The 1,710-nt window shown below is 18.1% G+C and overlaps 1 protein-coding gene across 1 annotated transcript; it reads left to right on the forward strand.

Moving 5' to 3' along the window:
• Positions 1–31: 31 nt before the first annotated feature.
• On the forward strand, positions 32–1,290 carry PRSY57_0205200 (cysteine desulfuration protein SufE, putative; the record flags this gene model as incomplete). Its single annotated transcript, XM_012905488.2, has 4 exons — positions 32–408; positions 701–779; positions 877–961; positions 1,082–1,290. The coding sequence occupies 4 exons, from the start codon at positions 32–34 to the stop codon at positions 1,288–1,290; spliced, it is 750 nt and encodes a 249-aa protein (XP_012760942.2).
• Between the last annotated feature and the right edge of the window lie 420 nt (positions 1,291–1,710).

Below are 1,710 nucleotides of genomic sequence, written 5' to 3' on the forward strand. Positions count from 1 at the left end.
AAAAAAAAAAAAAAAAAAAAAAAAAAAAAAAATGAATAAAAAGAAATTAAAAGCACACTTCTTTGTTTTATATATAATATGCTCATGTTTCATTTTAATACTTTCTATTAAACATGATAAATATAATAATGAATCCAAAAAAAAAAAAAATTTTTTTAAAATAAGCACAAAAATAATCTTCTATAAATTAAAAAAAGTTAATCAAATTAAAAATGCTCCTCAGTTTTACATACAATTTTATAAACCCAAATGTCGTAAAACTACGCAATGTTTAAAGGACATATTTAATGAATTATCAGGAAATAAAAATCCAGAAAATCCAAAAAATATAGATCAATACAACTTAACACCAAAATTGAAAAAAACAGTTGAACTCTTTCAATCCATGCCCAACAGTCCATATTACAAGTAAATATAGAAAAAATTAAATGAAATTAAAATAAACTAATAAATAAATATATATATATATATATTTCATATCATTTATTATCTTTAAAATAACAAAAAAAAAAAAAAATGAAAATTTTATTTTGTTTAACACCCCTTACAACGAGTTGATTAAGAAAATTATCATCTAATTTTTTATCATTAAAGATGTAAACATATGTATCTTTTTTCTTTTGAGTTTCCATAATATAACATACACATATTTATATATATATATATTATAATATTACGATGATTTAATATTATTTTTTAGAAGTCAACAAGTCATATTAATGGGGAAAAAAATTTCATCAATGCCTGATAAACATAAAATTAGACAAAATCAAGTTTTGGTAAACATTAAAAAAATATATATATAAATGAATAAATACATGTCCCTTTTTTAATTACATTATATATATATATATATATATAATCTACACATAACAGGGGTGTCAATCGGTAGTATATATTTACCCAAAAGTAGAAGAAAATGAAGATAAAAAAAAAGTTATTGTATGGTTGGGTCATTCAGGTGAAATATAATATAAATATAAATATAAATATATATATATATATGTTGTTCTATGAGAATACGGTTTTGTCTTTATTATATATAAATATAATATATTTTTCTTAAACATGTACTCTTTAGACGGATTATTGACAAAAGGAATAGTGTACATATTAACTGACGGTTTAAGTGGGTATACGCCTGAAGATATTTTAAAAGTAAACCCCAATTTTATAACACTTACTGGTATTTCGGAATTTTTAACAATGAGCAGAATAAATGGATATTTAAATATTATGAACAAAATAAAAATATTCTGCACCAATATATTGAAGAATATGGACAATTAATTTTTTTTTTTTTTGTTTTTTCTTACAAATTAAATGAAATATGTTTTTAATAAAATGATATTTGTTTTATTAAAAATAGTATCATATTATATGTTTTTTTCCCCATGATATGTTTATTCATTTTTTCTTTTTTTAAAAATACAAATATTAATTCAATATTATATATCACATTTCAATAAATTTTTCTGTATTATTCAGGTAAAGTGTACAGGAGAAAAATAAAATTAAATATATAAATAAATAAATATATATAAACATATATATAATTAATCATTTATATTTTTAATAAACAAAACGTACACATTATTATTATATAACAAAATAGTACATATATTTATTACATCGTTTTTTATAATATATATATATATATATATATAATAATAATATTTATATTTTTAAAAATATACATTATAAATTTTT

This window comes from Plasmodium reichenowi, chromosome 2 (assembly GCF_001601855.1).
Source record: "Plasmodium reichenowi strain SY57 chromosome 2, whole genome shotgun sequence".
NCBI lineage: Eukaryota > Apicomplexa > Aconoidasida > Haemosporida > Plasmodiidae > Plasmodium > Plasmodium reichenowi.